This window comes from Acanthochromis polyacanthus, chromosome 12, assembly GCF_021347895.1.
Source record: "Acanthochromis polyacanthus isolate Apoly-LR-REF ecotype Palm Island chromosome 12, KAUST_Apoly_ChrSc, whole genome shotgun sequence".
NCBI classification, from domain to species: Eukaryota; Metazoa; Chordata; class Actinopteri; family Pomacentridae; genus Acanthochromis; species Acanthochromis polyacanthus.
The window spans coordinates 966,585-978,629 of record NC_067124.1 but is presented as its reverse complement, the minus strand read 5'-3'; the positions used below and the strand labels follow the sequence as shown (position 1 = coordinate 978,629).

At 41.9% G+C, this 12,045-nt stretch overlaps 1 protein-coding gene across 1 annotated transcript in view; it reads right to left on the bottom strand.

Moving 5' to 3' along the window:
* dop1a (DOP1 leucine zipper like protein A) overlaps positions 1–12,045 on the bottom strand; it is a 33,798-nt gene that overhangs the window by 19,669 nt on the left and 2,084 nt on the right. Inside the window, exons 2-12 of the mRNA XM_051956650.1 lie at positions 10,545–10,740; positions 9,862–10,043; positions 9,587–9,757; positions 6,886–7,075; positions 6,230–6,328; positions 5,632–5,731; positions 3,948–4,065; positions 3,108–3,214; positions 2,849–2,969; positions 1,374–1,493; positions 1,071–1,188 (exon numbers count right to left, since the gene is read on the bottom strand). Coding sequence (XP_051812610.1) covers positions 1,071–1,188; positions 1,374–1,493; positions 2,849–2,969; positions 3,108–3,214; positions 3,948–4,065; positions 5,632–5,731; positions 6,230–6,328; positions 6,886–7,075; positions 9,587–9,757; positions 9,862–10,043; positions 10,545–10,682 — 1,464 coding nt within the window. The 5' untranslated portion in view covers positions 10,683–10,740. The remainder of the gene's footprint in view (positions 1–1,070; positions 1,189–1,373; positions 1,494–2,848; positions 2,970–3,107; positions 3,215–3,947; positions 4,066–5,631; positions 5,732–6,229; positions 6,329–6,885; positions 7,076–9,586; positions 9,758–9,861; positions 10,044–10,544; positions 10,741–12,045) is intronic.

Genomic DNA, 12,045 nt, shown 5'->3' with positions numbered 1-12,045 from the left:
AGAGAAAGAAAGAAAGAAAGAAAGAAAGAAAGAAAGAGAGACAGAAGGAAGGACAGAAAGAAAGAAAGACAGAAAGACAGAAAGAATGAAAGAAAGAAAGAAAGAAAGAAAGAAAGAAAGAAAGACAGAAAGAATGAAAAGAAAGAAAGAAAGAAAGAAAGAAAGAAAGACAGAAGGAAAGAAAGACAGAAGGAAAGAAAGACAGAAAGAAAGAAAAAAGAAAGAAAGAAAGAAAGAAAGACGGAAAGACAGAAAGAAAGAAAGACAGAAAGAAAGAAGAAAGAAAGAAAGACAGAAAGACAGAAAGAAAGAAAGACAGAAGGAAAGACAGAACGAAAGAAAGAAAGAAAGAAAGAAAGAAAGAAAGAAAGAAAGAAAGAAAGAAAGACAGAAAGAAAGAAAAAAGAAAGAAAGAAAGAAAGAAAGACGGAAAGACAGAAAGAAAGAAAGACAGAAAGAAAGAAAGACAGAAAGACAGAAAGAAAGAAAGACAGAAGGAAAGACAGAACGAAAGAAAGAAAGAAAGAAAGAAAGAAAGAAAGAAAGAAAGACAGAAAGAAAGAAAGACAGAAAGACAGAAAGAAAGAAAGAAAGAAAGAAAGAAAGAAAGAAAGAGAGACAGAAGGAAGGACAGAAAGAAAGAAAGACAGAAAGAATGAAAGAAAGAAAGAAAGAAAGAAAGACAGAAGGAAAGACAGAAAGAAAGAAAGACAGAAGGAAAGAAAGACAGAAGGAAAGAAAGACAGAAAGAAAGAAAAAGAAAGAAAGAAAGAAAGAAAGACGGAAAGACAGAAAGAAAGAAAGACAGAAAGAAGAAAGAAAGAAAGAAAGAAAGACAGAAAGAAAGAAAGACAGAAGGAAAGACAGAACGAAAGAAAGAAAGAAAGACAGAAAGACAGAAAGAAAGAAAGAAAGAAAGAAAGAAAGAAAGAAAGAGAGAAAGAGAGACAGAAGGAAGGACAGAAAGAAAGAAAGAAAGACAGAAAGAATGAAAGAAAGAAAGAAAGAAAGAAAGACAGAAAGAAAGACATAAAGAAAGACAGAAGGAAAGAAAGACAGAAGAGTCTCACCAAGGAAACTATATCCAGTAGGAAATCCACCAGCTGACAGAACTCCACCAATGAGAGCTCAGGAGGATCTAAGCTTCCAGCATGGTGTGATGAACGTGAGCTGCTGGTTACCGTCCTCCTGCAACACATGAATGTTTCACATCGTTGTTAGAGTACAGAGTAGAATCAAAGATGGAAAAGTATCCCAGCACACATCAGGCAGTAGCATGACTTCATGTAGAAGACAAATCCTACATCACATTTGTATCATTACCACCTTAACGTTTCTGTTAAAAGGCTAATGGGAAACTTTCATTTACAGACCTGCAGCACTCCTCAAACCAGCGAGCGATGTAGTCCCACATATAGTATGGCTCAAATGAGTTGAACAGGAGATTGGCTGTTTTGATCAGTTCTGCCGTCTTCTTGTTCTCTCGTAGTTTACTAGAAAAGAAAAGAAAATTAGCGTCATGTTATCGATGCTCTTACACCTCCTCCTGTATAGAACTGGACATAAGGAACCAATTATGTAAGCAGATACGATTTTTCTCATACTTAGCTTTTTGTTTGATTTTTAATCCATTTCTTTTTTCACTGAACATTATAAAAATGACACTGGACATGTCTGACAGTATCTTCTTATGTACTATGTTACACAGTGCTCAGCTAATCTGTTCTGGTTGTTTGTGAACCTAAGAATGACTCAGCGTCTGTTTACAAGAGGACTAACATGATGGGGCTGTATTATCCCACTGATAAAAGCACTTTTAGTCCCTCTGACGCAGCTGAAAAGTTAGTTAGTTTTGAGTTTACAGATTATTATTGATTTACATCTAAAATCATCAATCATTGTCTTATTTATTTATATTTATGCATCTGGTATTTGCCTGCGTCTCTTCAGGTTAAAGCTAACTACTGCTTTCAGTAATGTGACGTGTGTGTGTGTGTGTGTGTGTGTGTGTACTTGTTTCTGCTATACCGGTGGGGACTTTGACCTGACTATTTGCTATAAAGGTGGGGACTTGTCTTACGGTGGGGACCTAAAATGAGGTCCCCACGGGTGGCAACACCGTTTTCTTGGCCATATTGTTGTTAATAAAAAATGTAAAAGTGCAAAAACGTTTGTTTAGGGTTAGGCATTGATTTGGTGATGGTTAAGGTTAGGGTTAGGGTATGGGTTAGGAGTTAGATATGAATGGGAGTCAATGGTAAGTCCCCACCGGTATAGAAAAACAAACGTGTGTGTGTGTGTGTGTGTGTGTGTGTGTGTGTGTGTGTGTGTGTGTGTGTGTGTGTGTGTGTGTGTGTGTGTGTGTTAATGAGCAGGGCTAAAAACAGAGAAGCACTTATGGAGAACAGAGTTGCAGACAGTATAAGCTTCTCTGTCAACATAAGGAATGTAGTGTTAGAGTTTCTGAAACGGTGAGAAGATTTCCACAAAACAGCAGAATATCATGAATTAAAGTAGTTAAAAATGACCCATAGGAAAAAAAAGCTGTGTGCTCACTGCTTTACTATAAAGGCTGTGTCCACCTTTTTCAGAATCTGGACAAACTCTGACATTCTCCATACTGTACAATATTAAAATTTACCAACAACCAGCCAAGTGTTTTTAAGGTGTTTAGACTTACAGTGGTTTTTCCACAGCATCACCTGTCGCTGTCCGGCTCTTACCGGTCTGACCTCCTGTATCTGCCTGCATGGCTTTTAGGTGGAAACCAAATTGTCTTTCTGTGGTTCATTGGTGCTTTTGTATATCATAATCCAACACAGCAGGGTGAGCTGTAGACTGGACTGACCTGCTGAGGTGTGTGTGATCTTTGCTGAATGGACTCTGGTTCTGGAGGTCCAGCTCTGTTCGGCACTGTGTGTGAAGAGTCCGAAACACCTCGATCAGAACATCCTCCAGGATGGCTGGCCCTGGAGAGACACAGAGTGGGTTAGAGTATGTGGGAAGCACAGAGAATAACTCACATTCAGTTTTCATAACGGGCTGCTTGTATAACACATTCTGTATTTACAACACTAACCGGACTGTTGGCATTAAACACTGATTACCAAGTTCTGGTTTGTCCAGCAGACTGATCAGGATGCGGAATGGCTTTAGGTCATGCATGAGAATGCTCTCCTCTTCTCCGCCTCGGGCTTTTCCCTGTAAGATCCCACCATCGCCTGAAAACACAACACACACACACACACACACACCCCGTTACAGTAAACATCATAAAATATCCGATGACTCCAGAGTTATCTGTAACACAGTGGAGCGCACACTCCTTTGAATTTCATGTGTTTTATTTCATTGTGTTTTTTTTATTTGGCAGAGGTAATTTCATATTTGCATTGATGCCCTTTCATTTATTCCTGTTTTGTGTGTGTTTCACGCTTCGTCTGCCACATAATTGGCTGAACCACAGAACAGACGGTCCCTGTAGTACCAACCTTCTCCCTATGGAGGGAGCTACAATAACTGTCTCTGAGCAAATGACAGAGGAGCCAAAAAACAAACCAAAAAAATTATTTCAAAAACAAAACTTCTTCTCCTGGCAATTCACTGCGCCCACTGTTCCAACCCCTGGAGGACCACAACGTTTCATGTTCCAGGAAGGCTGGAGACACGTTACACAAGAACTGAAGACCGCATTCAAAGCAAAGGCTGCTGAGAATAAGAGCAGGACATACAGTATATGCAAACCCCGGAGAGGAGGTGTGGGAGGACAAGGATTAAAGAGGACGGATGAACTGTGTAGCAGAAAAGATCTGCCAAATTTAGAACAAACTCACACACACATACACAGGTCCAGTCTCAACAGACATCAGTTGGGGATTATTTTTGAAGCCAGTTTTACACATAAGAAATTATTTTTCATGGGTGACCTGAATAAGCAGCTAGCTTGAAGCCTCACCTGGACCAGCATGTCCTTAGAGAACGTGTTGAAGTAGTGGCTAGCGTGCTCCTCTGGGTTGCTCTGTCGAGTGCTGCGGGGGCCTATTATCACCCCGTTGTTGTCAAAGCCTTTAAAGAACAAAAAATACAGTTAGAATCACTTAAACACTCAGAGGTACATGCAGCTTTCTGAAGCACAAAGAATGAAGCAAAGCACACAACCAGGGGAAGCAAATGGAGGTTGAATCTCTGCTGAGATGAACAATCTGTGTGATCTGGAAAAGCTGCACATCTTTTACACTTCATCCTGTTTTTCCTTCTTTTAAAACCCAATAGATCAATCATGGCACAGTGAAATGAGTAAAAAAATGTCAGTAAAATGTTTTGGACCGCTTCACGCTGCAGAAGCCGGACCAAATGAAACTGGGCCTTCGACATCACTGAATAGTTGAACAAAACATTAACTAAATTATCAACACGGTCTCACGGGGATTCGTGAAACTGTTACGTAAATTTTTGTTTCTTTTTCGTGCGCACCAACACGATTTCGTCATGTTTTTCGTGCCGCTCACCACGAAATGTTTTTCGTGTTGCTCACAACGAAACCCGCTGTGGTAATCACAGCTGAAAGTGGTTTATACCAGCGGATTCATGACGATCTAAGCTGTCCATCGGCGTATACTGCTTGTGTGATCGCGTTTGCGGCCGCCGGCCGCCGGACATTCTTGAAATTCCTATGCAAATTGGGGAAAAAAAAAAAAAAAAAAAAAAAAAAAAAAGGTAAGTGTACCACCGGGTTATGGTTATGGTTAGGGTTATGGTTAGGGACGATGTCATGCAAAATATAGCGTTGGATTCGCCATGGTTTTACATTAAAAATATAATACACACATTCGTTTGAAATACGTTCTGGGTGGCACGAAAAGTCCGCCGTTTAAAATACATTGGTGCGCATTTCGTGGTGAGCGGCACGAAAAACATGACGAAATCGTGTTGGTGCGCACGAAACCGAAACTAAAACTTACGTGACAGTTTCACGAATCCTCGTGAGATCGGGCTGAAATTATAGGTAGTACTGAGAGCATTCACACCACAATGCATCATCGACTGGGGAGAAAGACTCTGCCTGGCCTAACATCGACTTTTAGATGAATTTCTAAGCACACTGAACTGATGTGTTCCTTATCCATTTAGATGATGTAGAAATGTGAGCCTGATACATGAGGTGTCCATCTCTTAGCCATGCTCATACTTACCAGCGTTTTCGCCCGCAGGGAGTTGCAAACAAGAGAAAATAAAGTAAGACAATGACCAAAGCAGACAAGTCTACGGCCTGTTGTTCAAAAGAACTGAAAAAAACTGACAACAGGAATGACTCATACATATCCAGTGTCCACGCAGTCACAAAACACAGCAATGTGTTTGTAAAGCTTTGTGTATCAGCGTGATGGTACATGGAAAATGTCTACAAGTCTTGATATATTTAGCCAAAGTGGCTTTGAGCTTTTTAAATAATTCTGCTAAAGTAGTGACAAACAACAATTTAATAAATGAGCAAAGTAAGCGATTCCTGATACACTTATAATTTCCCAAAATGCAAATTCCGTATTTTCCTTTGAGGAAAAACTTGGAAAGCACCTCTCTGTTTCTGTGTGTGTGTGTGTGTGTGTGTGTGTGTGTGTGTGTGTTTCGCACCCAGCAGCCAGGCGTAGAGTCTGCGGTTCAGGGACATGTCTCTTCTTAAAACCACATGCAGAGCTGCTGACAGGATCCGGATCATGTCAGGACGGGTCGCCTGAACGCAAGAGACCAGAACATTTGTGACTTTCACACACATGCATGACAATAATAATAATGATAATAATAATGGATTAGATTTATATAGCACTTTACTATTAAGGCATACTCAAAGCGCGTACAACGGATCCATCATTCATTCACTCACACATCCTCGCTCTGACGGTGGTGAACTACATTTGTAGCCACAGCTGCCCTAGCACACACTAGCAGACAGACGGTGGGGGGAGGCCTACAGATATCAAACAGGAGCTGTGTCGCAGACCTGACAGGTCCAGAAATGTTTTAAGGGGAAGGATTTAACAAGCAGACAGCGTGAGTCACCAAGCTGGCAGCTAAAGAGGCCTCCTAATGATCACACACATAATGTAATACTAACACTAGCTGATATGTAAATATCAGAGGTTCCTAAATATTTGGGTCTAAAGACTAGCACACACATAAGTTATAACCTATGCACAGATATTCAGCCAAACGTCACACACAGGTTCTTTACCTGGCTCATATGGAAGGGGAAGCAGAAGAGGATCAGGTCCAGGGTGCTCCTCTGCACCAAAACACTGGAGTCCTGGACTGAAGTACTGACTGCCTCCACCTGGTGACAACAGAAACACATTTTTATTGATAGCAGTAAAGCTACAGAAAACACGACACTGACAACCCACTCAGACCAATGAGACCTCAGTACAATGAGTAAGTACACCTGTGCTGGCAGTAGATCTGATTGGTTTCAGCACACATCCCGCTAGCTTGGTTAAAGACGTGTCAAACACTACTTTAATTTAGATTTACTGACATTTAAACATTTCATCTGAGGAGGTGCTGAGCTGAATGCATTCTTAAGATTTATCTCAGGAAAAGACAATTTCATATATTTTAATGGAGGAAGATATTTATTTAGTTTTTAGGTATAAATAAGGCTTTAGTTTTCATTTCCTAAACAAAAAATACATGCTCACACTAATGTCAATTACAGAAACTGAAAAACGTGCACTGCTGCTGTCAGCACTGACTTTGCAAGAATGTGGTGGAGTTTACTTTTAGGATGACACCTCTCTGAAAATGTCAGGAGTTTATTGTGAATTGAAGGGAACACAATGCTTATATCAAGTGTTGTCATGCAGATATTTACAGAGACATTCTGTCCTGTACCATCAGCTCGATGTCGCTGCCCATGACGTAGAGTTGGTCTTCCATGGAGAGCTTGCGGTTGAGGTGCAGCAAAACAAAGGACACCCCAGGAAGACGCACAGCGGGGCTGGTCAGGATGCTGCCCCACAAGGCACTGTAGAAGGCCGACTGCTCCACGGCTGCAGCTACCTTCTCCAACAAGGTGTTGGTTCTGTGTGAAACACAGAAAGGACACATTTATCGACTTTATGAGTTACACACCAGCATTTACCGGCACTGCAAATGATGCAGCACACAAAACAAAGGTTTGCTCTCAGTCACAACACATCATTTAGATGATCAGTTCCTCATCATTTAATCTGTGACTATCTGGCACAATCCATCAAAAGTCAAGAGCAGTAAAATTAGCACCGTGTAGTTTGGCTGTTGAATTCACAACAGCCAAACTATTGAAATGTTATCAGAAATATTGGTCCAAGACGGTAAAATCAACTTCTCAGAAAAGCTTTAAGGACATGATAAAACCCAAATGTCCTCAGAGTGAAACTGAATTGTTAAAACTCTAGAAAGCAACAGCAAATGGGCAATAAGGGGTAGTAAACATGATGCAACTTCCTGGTAATGCCATCTGACAGAAGCAAAACGAGGTCAATATTACATATGCAAGTACCAAACCTTTAAGTAGTGATAATAATACAAACATAAATGAAACACAGGACAACAGCATACACACTGACACACAGGAAATGTTCACGTGATACCAAAAAACAAAGGTTTATTTAATAATATTAATCACATGTGGTTTTAATAACTGAGACATGTGAATCAAATGAAGGCATACTTGATGTCTTTAACCAGCTGTTAGACTTGAACTTGTAAATACATTTATCATAATGAAGCCTTAGGGCATTAACTGTCTGTACATAGTGTTTTACATGATAATTTTTGTAAAATACCCGCACACACCTCTCGCTCTCCTAGCTTCCACACCCTAGTACTTTTCCTCTCTCTCAGCTCCTCAAATGTTTGTGTAACTTGAGCTACTTCTTATCTTGTGCAGCCATGTACCCACACCTGCTTGTGTATAAAATAGACCATGTATGGGAACAGTCCTTTGTAGCTTGCACTAACGTGTCTTGTTGCACTGTGCTGTTACCCTTGCAAGTGAAACTACTGGTCTCTGTGTGTTTTCTGGTCTGGTGAAGATCTTATGTTATGTGAGAGCTCTTAGCGGAGTTTCTCTCTGACACCAGCAGTCCACTACTTGGGCAGTATCCAAATTTTGACACCGTCAAACTTCCTTCACATTTTACCGGGGTATACGGTATTTCTGTGACTATTACTGTTACTGGCTTGTGCCTTCACGTTCGGAAAAGTTTACTTTTTCCGGCTTTAACAGGGCACGTTGTGGACCAACTACTTTACCTGAGGTGCTGAAAACCCGCTCTGATGGTGAGCTTGTGGCACAGACAAACAGGTACTTTCGGGCGATATCTGGGGAAAACGACTGTCAGCATATTTCCACCAGAGAAGTGGGTCCTCATCTCCTTGAATGACAGGCTCCAAACAGGCTGTTAATTCAGCGCCGGCTCGCTCGTCTGCAGTGCCGACTGGACCGGCCGCTGCAGGTCGTTTTTCCAGGAGGGTTCCCAGAGACGTCTTTTTCGTGGGGGTCCGGGTTGTGCCTCTTCCTCTTCCATTCTGATGGCCACTGCTGCTGGTGCTGCTTGCCCCTCTAAGCTCATGATCTCAGCCTGTAATTCAGCCTTGATTTCACTCAGTTATCATCAGTCTCATATCCTCCACGGTAACGAGGGTCGAGGAAAGTGCACTTTCGCATTAATTTGCGCACTGAATCAGAGTCATACTTGGTCTCTAGCTTTTTAAGAATTGCAGTTTTTATTGACTTTGTTAGCTCGAGGTCGTTTTCTGATGTAGCCAACACATTGTCCCTGCAGAGCTGGAGTATGGGGATGATAGAGGAACTGGTCACATAATCTGCGTTGGTGTCAGTGGGAGGCTTTGAAACTGTTGCACTGAGTGAACTCAGAGCCAGATTCATCCTGGCAGCAGTGAGTGGGTTGATTCAGAGATGTGTCCTTAGGTCAGAGGTGTTTCCATCTCTCACGATCACCTTTTGATTGCAGAATTTACAAATTGCTTCATCAGTATTTACCGGCTCTCCTTTCTCGTTTGCCTGGAACCTGAAATACTCCCAAACTGCAGAAGTTGTTCTTTTTGGACACCAAGTCACTCCGTGCGGGATCTGCCCCCCCCCCCCCCCCCCGTCGGTCAGTTGTGAAATCCTTGTATAATTGAAACTACAGCGCCATCTAGGGTCATGTTCAGATGGATGAATAATTTTCCAGATGTCTGAGATGTCATTCATAATTATAAGTACCAACAGCTGCATGAGAGAATCGGCTAAATGAATGAATAATGTGCTCCCAGTCTGTTAGCTGCCCTCCAGCACTGTGGATGCTTTTCAGTGGATTGTTCTCATGATCATCTCAAGAACAGAGAGTTTGAAAAGTCCACACAGAGACAGAAGTCTGAGGTTATTTTCATTCTAAAATATTAATTTTGCAGAGACTCGTATATCTCATGTATCATTCATACTGCACTCATTTCCTTTCCACATTAGTCAATAAAGTGTTTTTCTAATGGCCTGTCCCAGTAGTGATCTGTGCAGTGTTTTTCTTTCCATTCCTGCTCTTCTTACCTGTCGTAGTACTCAGAACCCTCCTCCAGACCGGGCAGGACTCCAGTCAGCAGCCCCTGCAGGCCTGGTTTCAGAGTCTTTCCCAGGGGCAAATAGTAGGTCTCATAGAGCCCCAGCAGCACGGGCTTCACAGACATGGCGGCATTGGAGAGTAAAGGGAAGAGCCCAGAGCTGCGATGATAGGAAGACACCGTTCATGTTAAACTCTGATAACATCTAAGACACTTTTGCTGAGCTTTCTTTGCAGGCTCTTGAACCTGGTGGTGCAGTGCTACCTGTACAGAAAGAGGTCTTTGGCCAGCCTCTTGGGTCCAATGATCTTGAAGATGATCTCATAGGTCTCCAAGGCCTTGCGGTGGACGCCACTGGGCAGGGCAGGGTGGAGGCACTGGGCCAGCCGTTTGCCTATCGTCAGCTTCTTGGGAACCACCTGGTATTTTGCATTGTTCTGCAAAACCTGAGACAGGAGGCAAACGTTGGGATGCAGACAGAATGTTCTTCTGTATAATTCATACAAGCAATATGATTAAAATAGATGTTTCTGAATATGCAGTGATGAAAAGTTGTATCGCTGTTGCTTTAAACTCGTGTAGTTTGACCACATACCTGCAAAGTATTAAATGCCATTATTATAGGTACAAGTCAGTTAAAGCAAGGCAAGTGTATAGAACCCTTCATATAGACAATTCAAAGTGCTTCACATAAAACGTCAAGAGCTCTACAGTGAGGTCCAGGTAGTTAAACGATATCATGCAGATTTCATGCACAGACGCATGAGAAAAGAAATGTTTTTAACCTGGATGTAAAAGTGTCTACGTCTGGTCAAAGTTTAACCTCAAAGTGAATCCCTGAGTCCAATTATAAACCAATTACATCTGTATGTTCTGGTTGTATCATTCAGTCTGTATATAAATTAACAATAAAACTGCAGGTGTAAGTGAAGCAGTGGGATTCTTACCTTGTTGAGTTTGCCCAGAGCAGAGATGAGGTCTGCCCACTCACTGGAGTACTCAAAGTTCTTGAGGGCTTTGTCCACAGCTGCCACATAGTTCCTGTACTTGGAGTCACTGAGCAGCTCCACTTCCTCTGCATTCATCCTCCTGGCTGGTTATTGAGCTAATGTACAACACCAGCCACACATAAGTACATCACACCTGCAGCACAGAAAACAGAGGAGAAAGGAGATCAAAAATTAACAGAGATCCTGAGCACAGCTCATGATGTCCGTTTATTATCTTCACGTAGGACCTTGAACCAGAAAGCCTGAGCCTATCATTCCAAACTGGCCTGGATCTGGAGCCATTTCAATCGAGCCGGCCATAAATTGGCTGGAGCGAAGTCTGACAAGAGCATCCATTACCATATATATTTTATGTGTTTGGGAATGAAACAAGACATCCGACACAATGAGTCATAGAAAGTCCTCCTCTCTAAACAATCTGCAAAGTTTGGAGAAGAAGAGGAGTCACTCTTACGATGCAATCTTTCAAGAGAACATTTTAAAGCAATGATGTTCCAGCCAGCATATGTCTGCAGTCGGGGAGCGGAAGAGGAACGAGTCTGTCTGCGATTGATAGCTAATAGCCTCAGCATGAAATGGCTTCTTGTTAGCTGTGTTGTAGAGTCCACATGGGTGACAGGAGGCTTTGTCAGCTCTGCTCCCTGGACGACACCGTGGCATCCAGGCTGGAATACTACAGCTGAATGAGTGAATACTATTAGACTGATTTCATTTCTTTCATTCCTATGTGTAGTTTAACTTACTGCTACGTGCAACATGATTTTTAAAGAGCCACTGAGAAAACCTAATAACATTTATCCTTTATTTATCCATTTATCCTTTTAGGGGCGGCATGGCTCAGTGGGTAGAGTGGCCGTCTTGCAACCGAAGGGTTGCCGGTTCGATCCTCGCCCCGGCGTGTTCGAAGTGTCCCTGAGCAAGACCCCTAACCCCTAATTGCTCCTGGTGGGGCGTGGTTAGCACCTTGCATGGCAGCTTCCACCATCAGTGTGTGAATGGGTGAATGTGATGTATCATGTAAAGCGCTTTGGGTACCTTGCAGGTATAGTAAAGCGCTATATAAATACAGACCATTTACCATTTTATTACTCCACGATCACAGTACCCACATTGTGACATTTATTCACATTACCAACCACAACATATATTCACTAAACTACAGAAATGATTTCAGTTTTCTCAGTGATTTCTGAAATACTTTGGAAACCTATTTTGAGTGTGACTTTACATTGTTCACTATGAAGACTACCAAACAGAAAACTCAGGGCTTGATTTTTAACTAACCCATCAGAACTGGATGGTGGCAAACATTTTATTTTATAAAACTTCATTTTTATTTTGATAATTGTGATCCAGAAGTAAAACCAACTTGCCGTCTCCCTGCGGTGGATGAACCCTGTAACAGCAGCACTGGTTCTAAATTACATGAAATATCTTG